This window comes from Excalfactoria chinensis, chromosome 2 (genome assembly GCF_039878825.1).
Source record: "Excalfactoria chinensis isolate bCotChi1 chromosome 2, bCotChi1.hap2, whole genome shotgun sequence".
NCBI classification, from domain to species: Eukaryota; Metazoa; Chordata; class Aves; order Galliformes; family Phasianidae; genus Excalfactoria; species Excalfactoria chinensis.
The window spans coordinates 33852167-33876778 of record NC_092826.1 but is presented as its reverse complement, the minus strand read 5'-3'; the positions used below and the strand labels follow the sequence as shown (position 1 = coordinate 33876778).

The 24612-nt window shown below is 39.1% G+C and overlaps 1 protein-coding gene across 1 annotated transcript; it reads left to right on the top strand.

Moving 5' to 3' along the window:
- The first annotated feature begins 2087 nt into the window (after positions 1–2087).
- Positions 2088–23459, top strand: YTHDF3 (YTH N6-methyladenosine RNA binding protein F3). Its single transcript, XM_072328601.1, has 5 exons — positions 2088–2242; positions 3972–3996; positions 9086–9171; positions 10371–11963; positions 22479–23459. Exons 1-5 carry the CDS (start codon positions 2219–2221, stop codon positions 22500–22502), a joined length of 1752 nt encoding a protein of 583 aa, XP_072184702.1. The 5' UTR covers positions 2088–2218; the 3' UTR covers positions 22503–23459.
- The last annotated feature ends 1153 nt before the right edge of the window (positions 23460–24612 follow it).

Below are 24612 nucleotides of genomic sequence, written 5' to 3'. Positions count from 1 at the left end.
GCATTTTGAAAAATGAACCATATATACCTCCAAAGTCTCTAGAGATGCATAACACAGGAACTTAAACTATAGTATTACAGAACTAATTGCCACAGAGCATTCCAGCAAGCCCTCAGAGTGGTGCATTATTCCCCATCAAAAAGGTTCGTTTAAGCCTGAGACTCTGTAAAGCTTGCAATGCAGACTGGAATCCTGCTGAACTTGTACTCTTTAAGGACAGTTTTCACTCCACCACATTCCTAGCAGTACAGACAAGGAGGAACAATGCAAAATCACTTTCCAGTACAGATATCCATATCTTATGAAAAAATGAAAAGGTTTGCAACATGTTGGAGTTTTGTCACACAAATCGTAGCGACCACCGCAAACTGAATTCTAAATTACTGCTGGTTTTATTTATTCCATGATTACATTGCAAATTCAGCTGAATGGATGGTATCGAGTCACTAGGGGCCAGTACTTTCTCAAAGGTAACACATTAGTTGTCCGAGGGGAACAATGTTTAAAACTCTGAATATTCACCATCTGTCAGCTTCAAAAAATTAATGACACAAGGCCAAAAACAATGAGAAGCTTGAAAACAATCAATCAGAGTTCTCCTTTTCCTGATACCTGTTTCCAAATTCTTGCCTATTTACTTGCAAAACTCTGTCTATTGGGAGGGCTAAAATCATTTATTTAAATGGGCATTTTAATGTCATCTTATGATTCCAAAGACAGAAGGTTAAAAAAAATATACACTTCCTAAGCCTCAGGATAATATTCTGTTATTATTTCTACCTAAGTGCCCATGCTCTGTGCTTACTTCCACTTCTCCTGCATTGAATCTTTATTTTCTGCATGTAAACCGTTCATGCCACATCAACCAATGGAGCAGGAAAACAAGGGAATGAACGCAAGGGTCCCACCTGCTCAGTAACTGCGGTGCTACAGAGGCAGCAGCACAGTCTTATTTGCTTTGATAGTGTTTTAAGGCGTCGTAAGAGAAGATCAACCTCAAAACTGCAGTTTAATTCCACTGTTATTTTGTGATGTTTCAAAACATGCAGATTTCTTTTTGTTTCATACATAAAAACACTCAGTGACTGTCTTCACATCAACCCTCATCCATCTCTTTTATAGTCCAGCTAAGGCCATTTCTTGCTATCATTCAGAACTTATTGCTCGGATCTTTCATCATCCTTACTGCTTCCCTCTGGACTCCAGTTTTGTGTAACTTCCAGTACAGAAAACACTTTGGCCGTTCTCACACTCCATCCTATCAAAGCACCCTGATCTCCGTAGCAGCACACGGGAGGCTTTGTCACAAGGCTCATCGCAGCCCTCGGCAGAGCACGGCGGCACCACCGACACCCTCCGTGGGCTCCCAGGTAGCGGTGGTGCAGCTGAAGCCCCTTTAGCGCCTAAAGGCCCGTTGGCGCCCGAAGGCCCGTCGCCGCCCGCAGCCGAGAAGGCCCGCCCATTAGACGCGCCACTTGCGCTGTCGGCCTCCACAGCCCCACGTGGAACGAGCACAGCAGGGACGCAGCCATTCCACCGCCACAGCCCAAACAGCCTCAGACTCGCATTCACAACCGCCCCGCGCACGTAAGCGCAGCCCAGCCGGCACCGCACTTCAGCGCAGCGCACACGCGTAGCGGAGCGTGGGAGGCTCACGTTCATCCCTTCCCTCCCCGAGCATTCCTCAGCTGTCCCTGCGGAGCATGCGCACTGCGGACACCGACGGAGCGCGGGGGGAGCCGCGCCGGGCCCTTCCGCCTGAGCCTCGCGGCGCGCATGCGCGCTCCCACCCCGCGCAGCTCTCGCCCCGCCCCGGCACCATTTGAGTCGCTGGCAGCGGGCGCGCGCGGGCCTATTTTCACCCCCACGTGACATGGAGGCGGGGACGGGAAGGGAAAGGTCAGCAGCGACGCCGGCGGAGGGGGAGCGGAAGGTCAGGGCGCCGCGGAGCGGAAGTGGGAGCCGGAGCTCGTCCGCCATTGTGGGGAAGCGGAGCCCGGAGCAGGGGGGGGAAGCGGCGCTGCGTGCGGCCGGCCGGCTCCTTCCAGCGGCAGCCCGATCGGCGGCGGCGGCGGCGAACCCAGGCGGCGGCGACAATCAAGCGGCGGCGGGGAGGAGGAGGCGGAGGCGTGCGGCGCGGCGGGCGGGCGAGCGGCCCCGGCGTGCGGAATCACTCGAGGCCCAGGCGGAGCGAGGGGATCGCGGCTCCCCGTGAAGAATGTCAGCCACCAGCGTCGACCAGGTACCGGCCGCCCGCACGCCGCTATCCCATCTCCCCGCGGCCGGCTCTCGGAGGGCGGCGGCTCGGCGGCCTCCCGCTCCGTCCCTCCCTGCCGCCATGGGGAGCGGCGGGCGATCGGCGCCCGCGATGGCGGCCCCTGCCCGGCCCCGGCAGCCCCTATTTATAACCGCCGGGCCGCGCCAGCTCCGCTCCGCCTCCCCGCTGCGGGGCCCAGCCCGGCCTGGCGGCTCTGCGTCTGCCCGCGCCGCGATTGAGCCCTCACCAGGCCCCGTAGGCGCCCGTTTCCTCTCGCCGCTCCCGGAGAGCTTTTCCTGGCTCTCCCTGGTTTTTTCGACTTCTGGTTCTCTCATTCTCTCTAATTGTTCTTCTCTCCTCACCCACGTTTTCTTCTTTCGGGCCTCCTACCTTGCAAACCTCCCCTTCTTCCAGCTTCTCGGATTCTTCGCAGGGCTTCGAGGTTTTCTCAGCCTTTGCCAGGCCTCTGCCGCTTTTCCTCTCATGGCGGGCACTTTTCTGCCTTGGTTCTTGCTTCTTCCTTGGGCCTCTGCCTCTCCTCCAAAGTTTTCTCCTCGCAGCCTCCTTCCCCCCTTTTATTTTCTCTGTGCCTTCAGTATTTTCTGCCTTTTGTCTCTGTGCATGCTCTCCGGTTTCCTTTTGTGCACTTATTTCTAGCTCAGTGGTCTCTTAGCTCTCGTTGCTCTCCAGCCTTCCTCGGGGGCTGCTGCTTCTCGACTTTTTTTTTTTAGCTTTTATCTCTTGTTGCTCTCTGCATGACTGGATGAGTTGTATCCCAACAGATGAGATGTTGGGATTTCTTAAGGTGGTTTTCTTCTGGTTTTGGGAGAGGGAGGTGACCGAACTCTGAGACAGATGTGTATACAAGCAAGATGGAGGTGTTTTTCTCTAACCTAGCCTAAACTTTCAAACCAGTAAATACTGAATCTTTCAGGGTTAAAAACTAGTGGGGAGTAGTGGAGCCAGAGAATCTGCTCATGAGGAGATGAGTTAGATTCGAATGGGTTAGGAGTTGCCTATTTCTTTTTAAGCTGTTTTATTTTCTTATAGAGGAATTCAGGTTACCGTAACTTGTTCATTTGCAGTGGTTCTTAGTACATGGCAGATTAACAGTGTTTTGTAATGACTAATCCTAAAAAAAAAAATAAAAAATTCTGCTGGAGGTATTATTTCCTTGTGTGAACGCATAGACATGGTGTCATTTTCTCGATGTAACTAACTGAACAAGGAGCGTATAGCTTGTAGTTCAGCTTGCAATGCTACCGTATATTCTTTTGTACATTTAAAAGGCAAGGCATTATAGGGTTTTTTTCCCTGATAAGTACCCATCAGTCAATTTAAACGATGACATATGGTAATGAAGCTCTAGCACTGGCAGTAATCTTAAGCTAACTTTCTTTGTTCTTTTAGGCTGTGCTGTGTTTATTGCTTATGTTTCTCAAGGAGGGGCAATCAAAATTAATTCATTCAGATTTCTGCTGCCAGTTAAGCTTTGCATGTTTGTAAAGTCTGTAGGATATTTTAATGATGAAATTGAAATGCTTTCAGTTTTAAAACTCTTCTGTTGGATTTGTACATCAGGATGCTTTTATAATAGCTTGAATTGACATATAAATTGAAAAGATCTGGTAAAAGTAAATTATCTTGACAAAAACATCAGAGGATTCTAACTGAAATTTTCTGTTTTGCTTTTTTCCCCACTTCCTATGTACAGAGACCTAAAGGACAGGGAAATAAAGGTAAGTTGATTCACTGTAATTTTGTGTAAATGTCTGATCTTGTTTGTGGAGCTTAATGTGTTCTGAGACAATTAAGGGAAGGGAATGCTGCTGTAGGATGGCTTATTTCAGATGAAGACAACAGGAAATGGTGTACCAAATATTACTTCCCAGCATTTTTACTGTGGTACAATAGTATGCCAATTGAAATTTTTATTTTTCAGATTACTGCCAGGAGTAATAAGATAATTAGCTTGTTTTTTTTGTAGCTGATATTGTTTGATATGATTGTATGATCACTTTAACAGTATACCTTGGACCTTTCTGTACAGTGAATGGAATCAGTGTATTAGAATCGTCTTTTGAGCAGCTTTCTTAGCTTGAGAAATATGAGCCATGTGACTACTTAATTACTCATATCTGTGAGCAGAACACATCATCCTTCTTATTTCCAGAAAATATCTTGGCTCTGTCTGTAAAGAATATTTTTGTGTCTTCCTAAGTCTTTTTTGTTTGTTTGTTTTTTACTTCATCTTTTAAAAACATTTTTGTATTTAAATTAGGGTTTATTCCCTCCCACAGAAATGACCAACTACTTTTCTTCACTCTGAAATACTTGACCAGTCTGTCCTATGCAGCATATCTGATTATGTCCTGCAGTTTTTTTCTGGTCTATAGCTTATCTTTGATATTAAAACAAACAAACAAAACAAAAGAAACCCAACCTAATAATTTACTTGGGTTTTCTGTTTAAGTAGTCAGCACGCTTGTGCCAATCAATTTCTTATCTGCTTAGTAAGCTGAGCAGTAGGATAGTATGCAAACAGCTACCTGTGTGATGCATTCAATGTGGTTATTTGTGCATGCAGATTAAAAATGTTTTTGGGGAACTTGTGTACTTTTTGACCCTGCTGTTTATTATCTGAACTAATCTTAATTGTTCACTGTGAAGTGTCATTTAATGTTATCCACACTACTTATTCTCTTGTTCTGTGTGCAGATTATTTACTTCTATATGTACCACTCATGTTGGCATGTGCTTCCTGTGTCTTGTTGAATCTATCCTGTTTCCTTCTAATTTCAGCATGCATTCAGTGAAAAATAAACCTGTCTGCCTCTTTAGTTTCAGTTCAGTCATTTTTTTTTGAGTACTTGTTCTCTCGTATTCCAATACTTAAGGATTACTTTTTACGATTTTTCTTTGAAACAGTTGGGTTTCTGCCCTTTGTATTTCTCTTAAATAGGAAGGCAGTTTCATTTTAGCAAGTAGTTTGTGGCTTTTTGTTCTTCAAATGATGATGTCTGTATTTCTAGAGAAGTTAGAACAGTCAGAGAATCACAGGAGTAGTTTTTGACCTATACAGCCAATGGTATAAATTAAAGTAAAGTAAAGTATTGAGCTACATTTGAGAAACTGTCCTGCAGGTTGTTTAGTAATTAAAATGCACAAGTCATTGTATTTTTGTGTGCCATAATTTGTATGTGCTGGAAAATGTGTAAATCAAAGACAGCTTCAACTTGTCTTAAGGAGGTTCTTGCATTTTTGAGCTTGGATTTTAGTGGATTGCATCCTGTTAAATAATGTACAATTCTCCTGGTGATAATATGATATCAATGAAAATGGAGGTGAAACAAACCAATAAAAAACAATAATCGTTTCAATTCTACTGAAATATGAAATATAGCAAATAATTTACAAAACTAATTGAATTTGGTGTTAGATTAAAGGATGTGGAGATTGAAGATGGTAGCACAGGATTGGCTGAAGTAATTGCTGTTAGATCAGAAGTTTGTTAGAGAGTATATATTAACTTAGTGACAGAAATTCTTACTTTCCAAATGTTAGCAGACAGTAATCTTTTCCAGTGTCATGATGTGGTCCCAGCTTAAAGGGACTTTGAGGGAATATGTGTTACTGAGTCAGCAGATTAATCTGAAGTTCTGTGCGTATGTATAGGAATGGTGATGTTGAGAAGGATGTGATTTGGTATGCAAATGAAGTAATTTTCATGTTCAAATAAAAATACTAAGCCTTCAAAAGATATTGAGAAGTAAGTTGCTTGCATTTTTCTGGTGAATGCTCTTGATGCTTTGTTCTAGTTAGTTAAAAGTAGGTGCTATGTGCTTTTTCCTTTGACTGCAATGTGTGGGATTATACATCTGGGTTATAGAACAGTGTATCAGTCTGTTGGGCATTAATTCCAGTATTTCAGACTTGAACCAGTAAATGATCTTATCTTGAAAGTTTTCTTACTCTGTTTGACAGATACCTTAGAGTTGACATAAGACATCCAAACTGATATTAATCAAATGATGTCTTGCAGCGGGGATGACGAGGACCTGATGTTCACCAAGCTCCCCTTTTCCCTTGTTTAGTTTCTGCCAGCACATTGCACCTATGAAAGTGCTGACTTGTGTTTACCTGTATATACTTTTGGTTTTGTAGGAGGTTTATTTATAGGGTTAGGTTTAAAACAAGATTGGAGCACTACAGGTTACCTTAAGTACTTAGATGTACCATGTTAATCTGGATGTAGTGACAACTTCTAAGGAGAAATTTATTCTTAATACTTTTGGCCATCATTTGTGCAATTTGCTAGTGGTTATTCAAAGGATAGCAGCAGTTGAAGCAACTTAAGCTTTAAATTCCTTTATTTGACGAGTTGTTTCTTCTTGGTATCTAATTACACTGTATTTTTACATGGAAGTATGCTGTATTTTCAGAGTTGGATTGATACAGATGCTTTTAGTAATTGTAGGTTAGTTTCTGGTATTATACTTCATCACTGCCCTACTCAGTTATAAACCTTAATATGAGTTTTTTGGGTATGAGGCATGCATCTTAATCTGTTTTATCTTGTTAAATACGTGTGTGGGCTGCATTCTTCATTATAAACACCTTATGTAAAGTTAGAGTGAGAAGCTAAAGAGTTGCAGTGATGCTGTTTCACTGAGAAGTGTATACATATAGTAGTAGAGATAGCAGCGCAGAACTATTTTGTGTTGCTGATCTCAGTATAGAATAAACAAGAAAGAAAGCACATTTATAAGAATATTCTGTTAGTTATGGCTGACCAAAATAATTCTCTTCAGAGACCTTTAAATGCCTCTGAAACAATAAATATGGCTCTTGTTATGAAGATCAGCTGTCAGGATGAAGAGATTAATTTGGATAGGATTCTAATCTTGGCATGTAGTTTGTATATTGCCTCATGTGTGGCTGCATGCTTTTAAGAAACTCATGTCCCTCCTCTTTTTGTTGTTGTTGTTATGTTTTGTTACAACAAAATTGTATATGAAGATGTTGCTGTTTGCAGTCTCTGGTTAAGACTAAGCAATAGATACGGCATATGGGTGTGTAGAAGAGACCTTGAGGATCATTCTCTTGTGTGACTGGGACAAATTTGAATAGGAGTATAGAGTTCTAGAACATCCATATGTTCCCGTTGTGTTTAAGTTCATGATGGTTAATGAAACTCCTTATTTATGGAAAAACAAACAAAAAATCAATATTATCTTAATTTGCTATTTAATTTAGAAATAGTTTTATATCATGTTTTAATACACGTTGTGTTCACCATTGTTAGTCAAACTCGTCTGTAGCTGGTACACAAATGCTGTGTCAGTGTATAACAAGAGATCTGTCTTCTAAAACCCCAGGATGGGGGTCGCTTCCCTTCTTCTCAGGTAGTTGCTTTGGAACAAATCTTCTATTGTTCTTCATTAAATTATGATTTTTCCATCTCTTGTTACCGCTGTCTGAAATTAATATGTTTTTTCAAGTTTGTTTGTTTTTCCCATATGTTTATGTGTATTCCTCTGTTATTTTTCCAGTTAGTTTAATTTGCTGAAGACAGCTTGTTATTGAAATCAAACATGGAAGAAGTTGTGAAGTGTTTGGTTTGCAGTGTTAACTTTAGTGGGGGAAGGAACACAACCAAGCAACAAAAGATGACCTTAAAACGCTTTCTATGTACAAAAAGCTTGAAGGTTTACTTACATAGCTGTATATACTTTTCAGAGGCTTTTCCTAAAAGAGAAAAACAGGTGTCAACATGTATCTGTGTTTCCCCAACTGTTAGAAAATCTGCTGCTTTGCTGTAATTTCTGGTATCATTCATTCTTAGAGCACTTCATTGATTACTCTAAAACTTGTTTTCACCAAACCTACTGATAGGTAACAGCGGTAAAAAATGCACCCAGAAAAGCAGTCAGTTCTTTTCGAGTAGACTTCTTTGTCTTTCAGTTGTATAATTTCACATAAACTACCTGCTTATTTCAGTCCCCATTCTGCTTTACACTCTGGGAACTGTGGAGTTTAGTAGAAAATTCTGCAATTTGACTTTGAACAATAGCCTGGGGAAGGGGGGAATTGAGAGTTACCTCAAGTAATTTGAGCAACTGGAAAATGCCAAGCAGGTATTAATGCCTTAAATGAGGCAGGTTTATTAAAGGTAATAAACAGAAAGCTAAGAAGAGCAGATAGGAAGAGATTCCTGGGTATAGTGGCATATGAGCTGGGAAAGGATTGTAAACTTGCTTTTGGGGACCTGAACTTCTGTTTCTTACATTGTCCCTTCTAATCTTAACACGTTGCTAATTCAGTGCAGTCTAATGGTTGTGTAGGAATTAGAAAATCAGACAGCTGAAATAGTCCTTCCTTGTTGCATTGGTGGATTGCTGACTTTAATCCTATCAGGAGAAAGGTATATATTACAGATTTCGCTGAACCTATTGAATATGTGTGATCTCACTGGTCTGCACATTTGCACTTAGTCTGGTACTTCTGGAAACGCTGGATTTACTGCCCATGCAAATAAGGTGACTGTAGTTTTTCTGTCTGTGTAGTTTAGGAAATTCCTCCTCCAGGAAGGTAACTGCCATCAAGAATAGTCTGCTTTGGTCTTTCCAGACTTCTTCTGAGATTTGACTGTAGTGCTTAATGATCTATTTTCTTTTATTTGAACAGCGTAAAGCTTAACAATAATGTATTCTGTCTCAATAAAGCATAAGTAGAAGTACTTCAGTGAACAGGCGATTAAGTGTTACCTAGTTTAGAAGTGTATCGTCAGTCTTCCAGAAAGTATATCTAATACAAGTATAATTTTAGTTTCAGTACAGAACGGTTCGATTCATCAAAAGGATGCAGTAAATGATGATGATTTTGAGCCATATCTAAGTAGTCAGACAAATCAGGTAAGTGAACATTGCTTACTGTCTTGAAGTTAACTTTGGAGTTCAATGGAATTCCAGACTTAGTTCATTTTTGAATGATGTTTCTTAGCATTACTTGCCTGAATAGCTGTTGAAGTACAGTTTTGTATCTTATTGTGTTTAATATATACAACATGAAACAGTTAAAGCTGTCTTAAATTCTGGACAAGATTCTGTTAATAAGCATGCTCTGATGTCTCTTGCTTGTGTTCCAACTTCAAAAGTAACTGGTTACAAGATTCTTCAAAAATAAATAAATAAAAGCCCTACACCTTACATTTGCAATGAATTGTATTTTGGATGAAATTCAAAACAACAGTTTCATTGGCTCTGAGAAAATATCAAGTGCATGGACATGATTCCCTTCGAGGTTGGTAGGAATATCTCACAGTTGATTGCATAATAGATTGAAGCTTCATATTACCGGAGTGCAGTATAATGCTTCTGCTGGAATGTTAATGGCTTATTTTCAGAGCTTTGAATTGTCTCTGTAATCAGAAGTTAATATATATTAATTTTGTAAGTTGTAGTGGTCTTGAGAGGGAAAGGACAAATTATTAAAAGACTTTTGAGGACTCTTCCTACTTTCCCATTTCCTCAAGTAACACAGTATTAAGGAGGGGTGATAATGTGCTGCATTTTTCTTTCCAAAACAATATCAGAAGTTGTGTGGTGGGTAGTCCTTCAACTGTCTTGGAACTTCATCGTCTAAAGACATAACTGTTTTGATTTCTTGGGAGTCTTGGGAGTGGAGTTTGGATTTAGTGAGCAAACTTTGTTCTGCCAGACCACAGATTGTTCTTAATGGGAATTTTAGTTTGAATATTGTTCCTCACTAAACAAAGATGTTCTTACATTCTTTCTACCGTTATGTTCTGGTAGTTGTCTCCTATTCAGACAAGTCTGACAAAAAAGCAACAAGACTACAAAAACATTAAGTCCTAATTACAATTATGTTTCACTATTAATAAAAGTTATGAAGTTGTTGTGACTTAGTTTTTTTGAAGCGGTTTCTGAAAACATAGCTATTTCTAACAGGTATTTTTACTCATCTTTGTTACCTTTGGGGGAATGGGTAAAGTTGCGAGTTCATTCATATGACCGTTAACAGTGTTTTGGATGGTATCAGAAATATTTTGTCCTGAGCATATATCGCTGATTTTTGTTTTATTCTCTTGCAGAGTAACAGCTATCCACCAATGTCAGACCCATATATGCCTAGTTATTATGCTCCATCCATTGGATTTCCATATTCCTTAGGCGAAGCAGCATGGTCAACTGCAGGTGACCCTCCAATGCCATACTTGACAACTTATGGACAGATGAGTAATGGTGAACACCATTACATACCCGATGGTGTATTTAGTCAACCCGGGGCATTAGGAAACACCCCTCCGTTTCTTGGGCAGCATGGATTTAATTTTTTTCCTGGGAATGCAGACTTCTCTACATGGGGGACGAGTGGATCTCAGGGACAATCAACACAAAGCTCTGCTTACAGCAGCAGCTATGGCTATCCACCTAGTTCTCTTGGGAGAGCCATAGCAGATGGACAGGCTGGATTTGGCAGTGATACTCTGAGCAAGGTGCCTGGGATTAGCAGCATTGAGCAAGGCATGACTGGACTGAAAATTGGTGGAGATATGACAGCTGCTGTAACAAAAACTGTAGGTTCAGCTCTGAGCAGTACAGGTATGACAAGTATTGCAGCCAACAGTGTGCCCCCAGTTAGCAGTTCAGCACCTAAACCAACCTCATGGGCTGCCATTGCAAGGAAGCCTGCTAAACCTCAGCCGAAACTCAAGCCTAAAGGTAATGTGGGCATTGGGGGCCCTGCTGTACCACCACCACCTATAAAACACAACATGAATATTGGAACTTGGGATGACAAGGGGTCAGTGGTAAAAGCTCCCCCAGCCCAACCAGTACTGCCTCCTCAGACTATAATCCAGCAGCCTCAGCCATTAATTCAACCACCAACACTGGTGCAAAGCCAACTGCCTCAACAGCAGCCTCAGCCACAGCAACCACAACAGCAACAAGGACCTCAGCAGCAGGCCCAGCCTCACCAGTTACAGCAGCAGCAGTTGCAAAACCGCTGGGTAGCGCCTCGTAATAGGGGTGTGGGCTTCAGCCAGAACAATGGAGCTGGTAGTGAAAACTTTGGTTTAGGTGTTGTATCCGTCAGCTCCTCACCTTCTGGTGTGGAAGTGCACCCAGTGCTGGAGAAACTAAAGGCCATAAACAACTACAATCCCAAAGACTTCGATTGGAACCTGAAGAATGGACGTGTGTTTATAATCAAAAGTTATTCAGAGGACGATATTCATCGCTCCATTAAGTACTCTATCTGGTGTAGTACTGAACATGGTAATAAGCGCTTGGATGCTGCTTACCGTTCCTTGAATGGAAAAGGCCCGCTCTATTTACTCTTCAGCGTGAATGGCAGTGGACACTTTTGTGGAGTGGCTGAGATGAAGTCTGTTGTGGACTACAATGCATATGCTGGCGTCTGGTCTCAGGATAAGTGGAAGGGCAAGTTTGATGTCAAATGGATCTTTGTCAAAGACGTTCCCAATAACCAACTGCGGCATATTCGCTTGGAAAACAATGACAACAAACCAGTTACCAATTCGAGGGACACTCAAGAAGTACCCCTAGAAAAAGCCAAGCAAGTGCTTAAAATAATTGCTACTTTCAAGCATACCACCTCAATCTTTGATGACTTTGCACATTATGAAAAGCGTCAAGAGGAGGAGGAAGCCATGCGTAGGGTAAGAAACCAGTATTATAGTAGCTCTCCTGTTTTTTCGATCTTTGTGACCTCGTTATTTCATACAACAGAAGTTTCTCAGTGTGAGTGTTGAATTGGAACGTGGTGCTTTTTTGCCAAGGTGTATGTACATGAGATTACTAGTTCATAATGAAAAAATTAACTTTCTTGAACCTGTGTTAATAAAGCAAGTTACATGTTTTAACCACAGTGCTAACGTTGGCGTGCATAAGTTGACTTCTGAGTGCTTTACTTTTTAAAGTGAACAAAAATTTTAGATTACATTATCCATAAATGAAGTTTCCCAGTTTAGACTTTTTTTAGTTTCTGTGTCGTTAAAGGAGGAGACTTGAAATTATAGATAAAGTTAACGTTATTTACAAAATAAATAAAGATTCTGTTTTAATAAACTTTAACAACAAGATTATTGTGAAGAGTAGATTTTCTGCTGGATTCAGTTTGTTTTTTGTAGGTTTCTGAAACAGACGAGTGATATAATGATGACTTATGCAGTGTCAGGATTATATTTTGGGCAATTCTGACAGTGCAGTTAAAAATCTATGGAGCTTGTTTCTGTGATTAAAAGTGTAACTGTGATAAATCTGTAGAGAAAGCCGTAATTTTGGAGGTCAACGTTTCAGAAAGTCAGAAAAGGAAAAAAAAACTTTCACTTCAAACTGTTTTACAGTACTTGTTTGTCAGGTGAACTCTCCTACCACTAAAAACTGCACTGTTCACCATTAGTCTCAATATTTACTTCTGCTATATTTTTTTCCAGACTTGTTACTGTAACAGTAAATACGTGATTTATCTTCCGGTTAGAACTGCTTCAGGGATCTGGAATTACTTTACCTAGTTAGTTGATATTCAGAAGTGTGAATTTGCATCAGTGGGACTTTGCTCTCTGTTCGTCCGTCACACCACTTACTGCATAAAAATACCCTTAAGTCTATGGTTTATGCTAATTTGGAGACTTGTGGGATATTAAAGTCTTGAATTTGTTCTTCTTTGAAGCTGTCATCGTTGTGACTGCATAAGAATTTCACCTGCTCCACTATCTTATCTCTGTTAGGTTAAGTCCAACCCCTACTGCCATACTGCTAGCATCAACCTCTGATGCCATGGGCCAACATAATAAAGCAGGAAGCATTAATTTCAGAGCACACCTTTTTATTTTCTAATGTTTTTGCTGAATTTTTAAGAAACAGTGGTGTCCTAAATTAAAATTGCTGCTTCTGTGCCATCTTGATGATGGGAGATTGGACCATGATCTTACCTAATATTTTACGTAAGGGGAAAATTTGATGTTTTCAGGTTTTAGTACAACTTTATGGTTTTAGTAATGTTTCAGAAAGGCAAGACTAAGTGTTTCTGTGTAGCCTTCGTGTGTCAGAAGCGCCTTAGTTTCTGATGGTTTAAGACGCTTCATGAAGACCTTGTTGACTTCATAAGTACAGCAGATACTTTTGTGAAAGAGCTTACCAAAGGAGTCATAATTCTGATGTGTCCTAGCAACTGTTTTGTGGTTTGTATCCCTCCATAGTAGGTAAAATCCGTGACATGTAGTGGGAGGGAGGGAACGAGCATGGATTTAGTAATGTTTCTGTGTATGTTAAATTTAAACATCAGTGTACTAAACGCAGCATTTGATAGGTCTCTACCTACATGACTGCGATTGTGTATTTTATCTAATAAAGGAATATTGATCTTTAATATTTTCAGTGATGCATACAGTAACTGTATGACTCAAGTATTGAACTTTACATTTCTCTATTAATACAGCTGCTTTTCCCAGTTCTAGTGAAAGCAAACATACTTGTTAGGTACTTGCACAATGGACATCGATACTTTTACAACAGCATGCAACTGGTTTTTGTGGCAAATTACAAGTATGGAGTGTAAAGCTGCATGCCTTAGATGTCAGGGGGAAGTTCTTAACAGAGAGTGGTGCGGTGCTGGAACAGGCTGCCTGGAGAGATTGTGGATGCACTGTTCCTGTAGGTGTTCAAGATCAGGTTGGATGGGACCCTGGGCACCCTGGTCTTGTACCAGATCTGGAGGTTGGTGGTCCTGCCTGTGGTAGGGGGTTGGAACTTCATGTTCCTTGGAGTCCCTTCCAACCCAAGCCATTCTATGACACCGTGTCTAGAAGTGAGGTTTCCTTTTTGAAGACGTATTTAAGACATGCCTAAAGGAAATTCATAGAATTCATAGCATGGCTTGGGTTGGAAGGGACCTTAAATATCATCTAGTTTCAACTCTCTGTATTGGGCAGGGTTGTTACCCACCAAATGAGGCTGCCCAGGGCCGTATCTTAGAATATAGGAAGTCCAAATTAAACTCATTCCCTTAACAACTAGTGTTGGTTTAAAACCGCTAGGTTTCTTCTTGTTCTGTTATGATGCAGTATAGAAACAACTTATCCTTAAGCTGTAAACATTCAATTGTTAACTCCTTCATGATTCACGCATGGTTTAGAAATCCAGTAATTAGTATTGTAAGCTCTACTTTATGGTTAGTTGAGTAATCCTTTATTACTTAGGGTCATCTAAGTTTATGGAGCTGTATACAAATTAGTGCACTTCTTACTGCCAGTAGAACTGTGTATTCCATGCAAATTGAGTTAGGGCCTGTTTTCTGTGGCAGCTGTGGTTGTTTCCAGTGCTTCTGTCATAAGTTTTCTTTTTGCTGTTCTTAAAAAAGTAAATACATCGGATGGCAGTAGTTGCTTGCATGTTCCTTCATGTTTGGTTACGCATTTGTTGTTGCAAAGGTGGTAGCAAACTTTCCTACAGCCAGTGATCTAAGCAAAACAACAACATCTGATACAGATGTTGTTTTACTCTATAACTGTTCATCCCAGCTAACTTATTTGAAAGTAATTGGTTGTAAAAAATATATATATATATAAAAAAAAAAAAAATATATATATATATATATAAATTAACCCTAAGATCTCAGGGGAATCAATAAGTAATTTCTAATATGACTTGTCATTGTTTTGTTCAAGTTATGACAGCATACTTGTAAGAGTGCAGTGAATGAGACTTCCTTAACTTTGCATTTGATATAGGCTGCTTCAGAGTGTCAATATTAGAACTGCTGTATCAGTCACTGCTTGATGTTACCCTGCTGTGGGCCAGAGATGTAAAAGGAGGACTGGAAACAAAGTTGTGCAGCACTCACACTTATTGCTGAGGTTCTATTATCCTATTTTAAATGTACTTGTTGCTAGGTTCCTTACCAAGAGAGTGGTGAGGTTCTGGAACAGCTGCCCAGAGGGGTTGTGGATGCCCCATCCCTGGAGGTGTTCAGGGCCATGCTAGATGGAGCCCTGGACAGCCTGATTTTGTATTAAGTAGGTTGAAATCTGAAATTGCATCAGTTGCATTAACCCTTAGTTTGAAGTATTGTTTTGTGGTTGTGGTGTAAATGTGCGTGACTGAGGATTGTTTGAAAAAGTTACAGCTTAAAATATGCTGTTTAAGAGCATGTAATTACGGTAGGAAAATAAGTTGCAAAAAATCTGTTGTATTTAATATACCTTCTGTTGTATTTAATATACCTGGCCATCAATATATATGTAGTTCAAAATGAAGACTGACATTCAGAACAACAAAAGCAAACCAAACCACCAAGCACTCAGAGCCCCACCAGCCAAGTAAACAAATAACCTAACCCCAATCTAACAAACAGCTGTTGAAATATTCCAAGGTTTTCACTCAGCCAAAGGGGTGACTTCTTAAAAGTGCCATCATCTGTTGTTTGAGGACCTCTTTTGGTGTTGCTTAGTACTGAATTCTACTTCTTGTTAGCTTAAGATGGACAGAAAGTCATGGTTCCTCCTAACTGCGGACCGCTGACTTAGTAACAGTTGCATTAAATTGTTTTATTGTAACTGTCCTGAAAAATAATTATTATCTGTAGGAGAAGATGAAATAATAATAATCTTAACTGCTTATCTAATTTGCATTTGGCTTTTTTTCTTTACAGGAAACTTAAAGGGCAGGTAAATATTTGCCATGTTGGTTTTCTTCTGGCACTACATACCTTGTTGTAGGAGTGCTCGTATAGCCAGAACTTTCTGACTCAGAGTAATTTCATGTTTTTTTCCTTTGTTGTGATACCGATGTGGCTGCTGTTTCTCTGATAAGCAGTCTTATCAGATGGTAGTTTTAAACAACGTGTTAAACAATATATCTTTCCACTCTAGGACACTGCTGTCTTTATGCGTGATTAGATATTTCTAAAATATATCGTGTAGGGGAATGAGGGAAGTGAAAAAAACATCCATAAAGTCTGAACTGTTATCTCTTTCCTCCTGCTCCAGCTCATTCAGCTCTGCCAAGCTCTGATATAAACACATAATCCTTGCACAAGTCAAAACAAGAGGTAGTTGACTAACATTTTGAATGTGGGTAATTGATAGATGCGCTGTTGTCTTGTACTGCTTTTTTTTTTGTGTGTGTGTGCTAAAGATTCAAAACAGTAAATAAAGAAGATTTTTAAATATCTTTTGAGAAATGCATTTGCTATATACTTTTCAGATTTTGACTGTTATTACTTGTTGCATATCTGCATTTTTTTTCTTTATAAATAAGTGGTTTTGCAGGTGTCACGTCTGTTGCAAGAAAAAAAATAGCTGGTCAGGAAGTAGATTGTTTTTACTGTTGATGTGCATAAGGTGAAGGTACCCCTGGTTGTGAGAGATGAGAATTATTTGTGACAAGATGAATTTAGACACTGATGGAGGTTTTTCATCCTGTGATGAAGTATAGCTCCTATGCCTTAATATGCTTTAGCATTGTGAGGCATTTAGGAGCACTTGAAAATGATCTGCAAGTTTTCTTACCGGCATTTGAATTTCAGTGCCCATGGTTTCTGTGCGTTTTGCTGAGGCAATCATTCATGTTTCGAGTTAGTATTCAAAGTTTATTACAGGATAAAGATGATATGGAGGGGTTTGGATATTAAAAGATGTTATCAATGATATATAATGACTATGTAAGAATTTAAGTAGTGATGTAGCCTGCCTTTCTGTTGTAAGGGAAAATGTGTTGCAGCAGGGGAGGTCCAGTATTGAAGTGTTGAATTGAAAGAGCTGGAATGCAATTAAGTTCACAGGTAGTTTTAGTTTAGAAAGAGACTTAAATGGATCTTGTTCCCTTTTCTTTTGATTTGAAATTCCTGCCTGCAGAAGGAAGACTTCAGAGTCTTTTCTACTGGGCATAGTGACCAAATTTCTCTTGCAATATACAGACCCCTATTGGAAAAGCTCAGAATATCAACTGAGTAGTTTTCCTGGATGCTCTGAGGCGAATCATTTTTGGAATCTAATGCTTTAATGTTCATAAATGTGAAGGTAGGTTCTTAAAACAAAACTTCAAACTTGAATTGAGTATGGTCTGTTAGAGCTGCAGTGTTTCTGAATGCGGTGTTGAAGTTCTTGTTTTTTTTTAAGACACAGGAGCAGTTCCAAGCTTCTTTCAGAGCAAAAGCAAATCTGTGATTGTTCACGGGTAGCCTTTTGCATCCTGCTCAGATGAATCTGTTGAGAACAAATAGCATTGAACACTATGTGTTTGATGAAAAATGTGTATGTAAGGTAGTCACAACCTGCTTGACTTCATCTACTTCAGCCTTGTTTCGTTAACTCATGTCAGAGGTGGACTAGTTAGAAGAAAGTCAAACATAGATTTTTGGTGTTGCTTTGATAGAAAAGCCAACAGTCAAAACTGTATGAAGCTTAAATATCTAGAAACACTGTTTCTACAGATAAAGTTGAACTACACTGTTGAGGTTCAGTACGAAAATTGATTGGTTTTAACCTTCAGAATCATCTGAAATCATGCATTGTGGTGTTTTTCTAATCAGATGAACTGTCTGAGCCAGGTTCCATTTTAAGTGCCTGGTAGTGTTCATAATAGGAGAGCTAACTGATTACTGTCGTGCTTCTCTACTTAAGGTCACATTCAGTTGTGAAAATGTAAGCAAATTTGTGTGTTAATTCCATTTTCATATGGAATGAGAAAGCGAGATAAACTGTAGTCATGATTCTTCATGGCAGGTGTTAAATTGAAATTTGAGTTACAGATTGTAATTTCTGTTAAGAGTATGCAGAGGTTAGTGGCGGAACTTAAAGTCTGCGAAGTTCTTCCCCAGAGTATTTTCTAGAGCTGCAGTGAATGTCATTTCTCTTCTAAGGCTATTCTAGATTTCTTAGTAGAGTTGTTAAGTAAAGTTTTTGTTGTCCATGGACTTCTGAGTAGAAGTTTTCAGCTATCTGCTTTCTGCAGTTCATCAGATATCAGTTCTGAGGCTTCAAAACTCAGAATTACACAGTTTCTTATTTTACTTTTTAATGAACTTCCTTCGATGGCTGTAGTGTAGCTAATTAAAATCTGATATTTCAACATGTATTGCACTGTAGGGAAGCACTTACTATGTCTCGTTAGAATTGGGCAATCCATCACTGACAATGCTCATCTGGGAAAACAAGTCTGGAAGAGCTTTTCTGGCTCATGGAGTTTGTTTTTTTGCAGCTCCTTTCTTTGAGTCATTCCGTAGTATCTTTAAATTAGTTAAGTTTCTTTCCCACCTCTGCCTGATGAATGTTCATACCTTGTTATTTAGTGTGCTGTGGAAGTTCAGATGTGAATTCATTTCTTTCTTAAGTATAACAAAATACAGAATGTTCTGTCTGTTCCACTGAAAATGATCTGCTCAAATATATTTTACCATGATCATTGTAATATTTACAGTTCTGCTGTTGCTGAATCTTTCTGAGATTAAATTAATATGGAAAATAGGAATAGTGCGTTTTGCAGCTTTTCAAACTTCCCTAGCATTTATATGCTTGAAATCCATATTTGCTGTCTGGAGCTCAAATGATCTACAGCAGCAGGGTCTTGGATGAGTATTAATTCATATGGCTTACTGGAAAAGGAAGTGCTCTAGAGTTGTAAGATTTTATTTGACATCTTTGATTTTATGTGAGTTTTACTTTTCATGTTGAAATAAGGAATAGAAGAAACCAAATGTTTGGGAGGAGATGGTATTTGAGCACTTGAATTTCTGGGTTCATGCAGGGCTCCTAGAGATCCTTCCCATCTGATCTTTCCCTCACAGATTCCCAGAATCACTAGAAGTGCTACTTAGTTGTCTTTATCTCACAACCAGATAAAAGTATTTAATCTGTCTTCAGATTTACCCTCCCTCTGGAATTTGAGATGTTGATAAGGACCTGCATTTCCCACAACCTTAAAAGTTTCATTAATGTATAGCCAATTAGATTCTTGCTATAAATGTGGTAAACTATTTCTAGCATTTTTTGCTTTTTGCACAAATCTGTTCTTGGTTGTGGTCTTGAGCAGTGAAATCAATGTTTATGCTGTCCCAGCTGTAGTGATACACTGGGGTACGATGAATGGCAGATTATGGCTGAAGCCATTAGTAAATGAGGTTGCAGTAGCTTTGCTGTGGCTTTTTCTCACTACCTCTACAGCCATCTGTTCCACCTCTGCCAGGTGTTCCAGCCCACACAGTTGGGTTGGCAGAGGTGTGTGCCTGCACTTCCCCTCACAGAATGCAGTCTGACGTGTTTGCTTATGTTGCAGATCAACATGAAGATTAAATCGAAGTCTGCACTGAAGCAACTAAAAAATGCTGCACGTTCCCTTTTGAAACTGCTGTAAGAATGCTGTCTCTTGACAGGGGGACAAAGCAGACAGCTTCGAGCATGAAGGTTTTAAAGATTGCAGCATGATGCACAAGATCTGCAGTGTTTTTTGCAAGTATAGCTGATTGTGCTGGAGTTGAACATGTGGGGAAACTACCTGCAATTTGTGCAAGTTTGCAATCCCAGATGGCTTTAAAAATGCACAACTTCAAATGCTCACACCTTCAACTATCTTAAAATAAGCATAAGTCCTTCCCTCGCTCTGAGCTTCAGTTTGTAGGACCTTGGAGGGGGGAGAAGTTCATCTTAGGACTGTAACAGTTCTTTTTGTTAGGTTTCCACTTAAATTTTGCTACTAAAAATGATCTTCTTTTCATTTCCCTTGTTTGGGTAAGAAATTCCAGAAAGTAGTGTCATGCATCTCAGCATTTTCTTTCAAATCAGATCAGAACATATTTTTGTTGCTTTGAAATTTTGTTAGCATAGAGATTTTGTTAAATCTGAGGATAAATTGCATTGTGGTTGCTTTTTAGCACAGGATCTTTCAATTAGTGCACTGAAATTTTCAAGTCAGCAATTCAACACATATTGCTGTTCTGCTCATTACATATCTTCCTTTACTCTCAATTGAAACATGTTTCTAATGCCCAAACCTTTTTAGGTTCGCCCTGATTTGGCTTTGTCAGTTTGTATAGAAAGTTGGTTGCATACATGAAGCTTGCTTACCTCATGGCCTCTTGCTAGCAGTTACTGCTAACCAGCTGTTCCATTCCCACATAGTTCTAATTCATATGCTTCGTTGCTTTCCACTCCTGCTCTAAAACTCCACCCAGAGCTGGGTAAACTTACTATGGCAGATTGGGAAGTGAAGCAGGCTGTGCTGGCCTTTGGCAGGGAATGTGGATTGACCTGAGGAGCTTTTTACTCTAAGATGCTGAGTTTTGGAAAAGATGTTACTCATCTGAGTATAAGGAGCATAAGGAAGAGAGACAGCAGTTTGGAAAGCAGAGGGAAGTTGTGTCATCAGCTTGACTGCACCTCAGATGGAGGGAAACTGAAGATGCTACTTTTGTATAGATAGTATTTTAAATAGTGAAAATATTGATACATTATTATTTAACATAGCAGTTTTGTAGGCTGCTATAACACCACCGTAGTGGCTCGCAGCACTTGGCAGTTAAGTCTGCTAATAGTACAGCAATAATCTAAGATGTACATAAGCAGGCTATTTTTGCATGCTTTACGTACATAGTCAGGCATGAGGCCCAGTGATCATGTGTTGTTAGCCTAGAGACACACTCTTAACATACCAGTATATCTTAATTTAATTTAATGGCTGATAGCATCAATCTCATTTTAAAATCACTATGCAAATATAGTCCATGCATCTCTGAACTAGGAAAAAGAATATTGCGGAATAATGCTAACATTGCTCCTTAAATAGACAGAAGTTCTGTTGTAGAGATTGGAACGAGCTAATTTGTACAGCTGCTGGGGCAGTGAGATTACTGTTGTGACCAAGAGCTCTGCAAGCCCTACATCTTTGATATTCATCTTGAAGCAACCTTTCTTGAAGCAGAAGTCTGTCTCGAAGACTGTTCTCTAGGAGCTATGTTATGTATACTCTCATTATAATGTCTTTTTGGGAGAATTTATTTGGAATTATTGGTTAATTTTCACCTTCTCTAAGTAGTTTCTAGCGTAATAAAAGTTTCAGCGTGATATCAGATAGTGGTTTTGAATTGTTTAAATGCCTTCTGGTTTATTTTGGTTTTCCTTGCTATGTTTGTGTTCCAATTATAACATCCTGTGTAATGCAGTAATAAAAACAGTGAGAATTAGTTCTGTTTTCTTTGAAATGAGGCAGGGAGCTATCTCTTCCAGAAAGTATCATCGAACATTTACATCACTTGTTCAGTGATACGTTATAAAAAATATATGATAATAATTCTAATGGAAGAAAAGTGCTTAGTTTCTTAGAGTCAAACTGTGGTGTTTTCCTGCAGTCTAATTAGCACGATACGTAATGAAGGCAAGAAAGAATAATTGCTGTTTGTTCTTTTCCTAGAAATCATAATACTAAATTGTGTGCTTATCTTTAAGAAAACGATCAATCATTGGAAATGTTACTCTGTTGGTCTTGTAATACACTGGAAGATTTTATTAGTCTCTGGTAGATACACAGTGAAATGAGTACTATATTTTTTAACCCTTCAAATGTTTACATTGCTTATCTTTTGTTTGTTTGTTTTTACACACATGACATCTTCTTTTATACTAAATGCAACATCTTACACCTCTGTGATGGCTTTGAGGTGAATATTAGCCTGATTGCAAGTGACGCTTGCATTTGAGTGGTTTCTGCCATTGCTTGTTATTACCTTGTTTTTGTTTGTCTTTTTCCCAGCCCTTCCTACCTCACTCTTTTTGTAAGTAACTTCTAGACAAAAATATTGCATAGTTGGCCTTTTTTGTTTTATCTTATCACAGCAATGTGTTTGCATGGAGGAAGACGTACTGGTGCAACTTGTTCCTTTACCTGTTGATCTTAAGCACATTGAAACGTTTATTACAGTAGTCCTTGATTAAGATATCTGGAAGCGTGATCTTTGGTTTTTTTTGTTCATCTGGTATCTACTGTAGAGAGAAGATGTACATAGAGATGGGTGTAAAGTTATAAAGTTAGAAGACCTTGAAGGCTAGTTGGTTGATTTTAGAGAATTTATAATGCCACTGCTTTAATGAGAAGAAAATAATGTGTATTAATAATGTGTATTGTGTAATAATGTTTATTTGTGTATTAACATGATTTTCTTCTTTGTTTTTGTTCTCTTTCAGGAGAGGAATAGAAACAAACAATAACTGTATGGAGATATCCTGCTAGAATTACAACACTAATGATGTAGACTCTGGAAATGCCTAATATGTCTAAGAAGACGTTATTAAAGCTTTTTTCTGCTTAAGGTGACATCTTTGAACACTTTAACACGAAATTGACTCTTCTTGTAATGGTTCTCATCAGTGCATCTGCCCTTATACTCTCTCACCAAACACACTTGAGAACTGTACCTTCGTCAAGCACTTTCTGTCCTGAAGCTTTTACCAGTATCTGCTGTCTTTTGTATTTATGCATCCTAGCTAAGGCACAGGAGACTGAACGAATGCAAGGATTCATTAACTCTTTGAATTTGTTAAATACTAACATTTAACCATTAGAAGTGGTTCAATGATGTGAGATTCACATTGCTTCAACTTAATTTTTTTTTTTCTTTGTAGTTTTTTTAATTGTCAGATTTTAGCTATTCAACAGATTAAAAGCAAATCATGCCATATTTAGTCCTGGAGTAAAACTCAAGTCTAAATGTTCATGTGAAAATTATTGTAGTAATCTTTTAAAATGGCAAAGCAACTTTAAGCTGCAGTTTAGCCAAATGAAACGTAACATAAAATTATATTAGAATGACATTTCCCTTGTTTCAATCTGTTTGGTGTAAGAGAATATTAATATGCAGCTTGGTGGACACCACCAGTTAATGCACATTTCTTTATTATTATTTTTTTTTCTGTAACATGTATACTGAAAAAAGTGCATTTGTCTGAGGAACTGTTTGTTTGCTACCACTCGATGAATCTCAGTTTTGAGTAAATGTACCTCAGTCTAAATCAGACTTTTTATGACCTTTATAACTACATTTAAAATAATCTTTAATTCCTATTTCTGGGTGTTTGCAAGCCTGACAGATTGCTATCATGAAAGTGAAAATTTACTCCTCTAGGTGATTCACTAGCTAAATAAACATAATTCTTGTTTAGCAAGCATATACTGTTCTCAAAGTTTTTTGTTTCATTTTCCCAACATTGAGGTGTTTTCCCCTGTCTACTGTTAAAAATATTGGAAAGAAAAAACAAAACAAAACAAACCCTCTTTGATCCATGGAGAATACGTAGCCATTTTATCAAGATTTTTGTTAGAACACGAGGAATTTTAGAATACATATTAAACTGGTTACTGCTCTATTAGCTTTTAACTCTTGGAATCGTATCTTTTGTTTCAGTTTATGTAGCCACATGCATTCTGTCTTCTGGAAGAGAATATTAGAAAAATGTTAAGCAGGTGTATTGACTGTATGAAATACTGAACAGCCTGTACCAAGCTCCATGGATAGCTTTCTCTTTTTAGAAAGACAGTGTAGAAGTCAGATATGTTATAGCTTAAAATAGCAATACGGCGTATTATTTGAACGTTTCATGTCTTAATGTCCAGCACAGATGTTTATATTGTTTTGAGCCCTTCATTTACAGATTCTGGCAATCAAAGTTCTGAAAGCTTAAGTGGTATGACTTTCTTTTGAATGCGGACTATTTTGCTGGATTTTAGATTTTCTTTTTTCAAGCCCCTGTCTCTCTTCTGACTTCTCGTATATAAAATGTTCAGTACATGTTATTTCTTACTCATTACTTTAAATATTTGAGGATGAGGAGTAGCAGATATGAATGTTAATTTTTCACTGCTTACTTTCTGCAAACTCACAAGGGGAGCTGCTTTCATGTTTTGGAAAGCAGCAGCAGTATCACTTAAATACAGATTAGGTGAGGAAGGGAAAGGCTAAGCTCTTATTATGTGAGGAGACTAAGAGAGTTATCAAGGCCCAAACCTTACGAAATTGGCTTGAGCCCCCAAATCTATGCTTCCCCATCTTTGTTTCTCGCTAACAAATTTTGTAGGTATTTGTTTCCCTCTGTTGGCTGACCTATAGATTACTGCCTGTTATTCCAACTGTGACTGATCATTTGAAGTGGCAAAGATCAATATTCAAAGAACACAGTCCTTCTGATAATCCTTTAAGGGATCAGAATGCTTCTACTTCTTTGTTGCAGAAATATCAGGAAAATGCACAGGTGTTTCCAGTTAAAAGAAAGCTGCTGTTAGTCAGGTATTCAGGATTTGATTGCATGCGCAACCTTACTTTGC

What these genes read in the sequence shown, in the direction of transcription:
- YTHDF3 (XM_072328601.1), top strand. Translation starts at nt 2,219, where the DNA reads ATGTCAGCCACCAGCGTCGACCAG. An exon ending in CAGCCACCAGCGTCGACCAG is followed by an intron (nt 2,243 to 3,971) that starts GTACCGGCCGCC and finishes TCCTATGTACAG; the next exon opens with AGACCTAAAGGACAGGGAAA. An exon ending in TAAGTAGTCAGACAAATCAG is followed by an intron (nt 9,172 to 10,370) that starts GTAAGTGAACAT and finishes ATTCTCTTGCAG; the next exon opens with AGTAACAGCTATCCACCAAT.